At 38.3% G+C, this 1,193-nt stretch overlaps 1 protein-coding gene across 1 annotated transcript; it reads left to right on the top strand.

The window, feature by feature from the left end:
• Positions 1-200: 200 nt before the first annotated feature.
• On the top strand, positions 201-884 carry LOC141679358 (secreted RxLR effector protein 161-like). Its single transcript, XM_074485858.1, has one exon. The coding sequence runs from the start codon at positions 201-203 to the stop codon at positions 882-884; it is 684 nt and encodes a 227-aa protein (XP_074341959.1).
• The last annotated feature ends 309 nt before the right edge of the window (positions 885-1,193 follow it).

The raw sequence follows: 1,193 nt of genomic DNA, 5'->3' as shown, positions 1-1,193 counted from the left end.
TGGTACACTCAGTTGGAAAAGTACTTGGGTAAACTCGGATTTATAAAATATCCCCTGCAGGAACATGTTGTCTATACAAGGCGTGAAGGTGATGAATCACTGATTATAGGTGTGTACGTGGATGACCTAATTATATTAGAATTAAGTGTAAAGAATATTGTTAGATTTTAAGAAGTAGATGAGTGAAGAGTTCGAGATGTATGACTTGGGGAAGCTTAACTAAGAAGGTTCTTGAGAAAGCTGGTATGTCTGACTGCAATCCAGTAAAATTTCCGATGGAGCCAAAGATACAGCTGCATAAGGATGAAAAAGGAAAACCAGTTGATCCCACGGAATTCAAAAGCATGGTAGGTGGCTTAAAATATTTAGTACATACACGTCTAGACACCGCATATACAGTTGGTGTGGTAAGCCGATTCATGGAGAGGCCTACTACGTTACATCAACAAGCAGTCAAGAGAATCCTCAGGTATGTGCAGGGAACGATAAACTATGGGCTGGTATATACTAAAGGTCATGGGGATTATATATTGTCTGGTTTTTCGGATAGCGATCTTGCAGGAGATATGGTTGACAGGAAGAGTACAGGTGGAATGGATTTTTATCTTGATGAAAGTTTGATTACATGGGGGTCTCAAAAGCAGAGGTGTGTAGCTTTATCCTCATGTGAAGCCGAATTCATGGCTTCTACTGCTGTAGCATGTCAAGGGATATGGCTACATAGACTACTCAGTCAAATAATAGATGTCGAGGCTGGACCAGTTGTAATTTATATTGATAACAGGTCCGCTATTGATTTGGCAAGAAATCCAGTATTCCATGGATGCAGTAAGCACATAGACGTACACTATCATTTCATTCGGGAGTGTGTGAAAAAGGTCTGATTATTATCAAGCATGTATGCACTGATCAACAGAGAGCAGATGTTCTAACAAAGCCTATGTCGGTTGTTAAGTTCGAGGATTTGTGAGCTGTTGGGGGTTAAAAATCTTAAACACGTTTAGATTAAGGGGGAATATATTGGATTATTTATTTAATCTAAACGTATTTAAAATAAGTTAGTTGTTTGTTTATTTCCTAGTTAGAATAAGTCAGCTGTATAAGGTGATTGTATGCAGCTAGAATAGGTCATGTGAGTAGTTCAAATAAATTAGGAAGTTGTGGAGATGAATCAGGGTTTATCGTTATCATCT

This window comes from Apium graveolens, chromosome 8 (genome assembly GCF_009905375.1).
Source record: "Apium graveolens cultivar Ventura chromosome 8, ASM990537v1, whole genome shotgun sequence".
Classification (NCBI taxonomy): Eukaryota; Viridiplantae; Streptophyta; class Magnoliopsida; order Apiales; family Apiaceae; genus Apium; species Apium graveolens.
The sequence above is the reverse complement of the archived record's forward strand: the minus strand, read 5'-3'. Positions and strand labels throughout refer to the sequence as shown.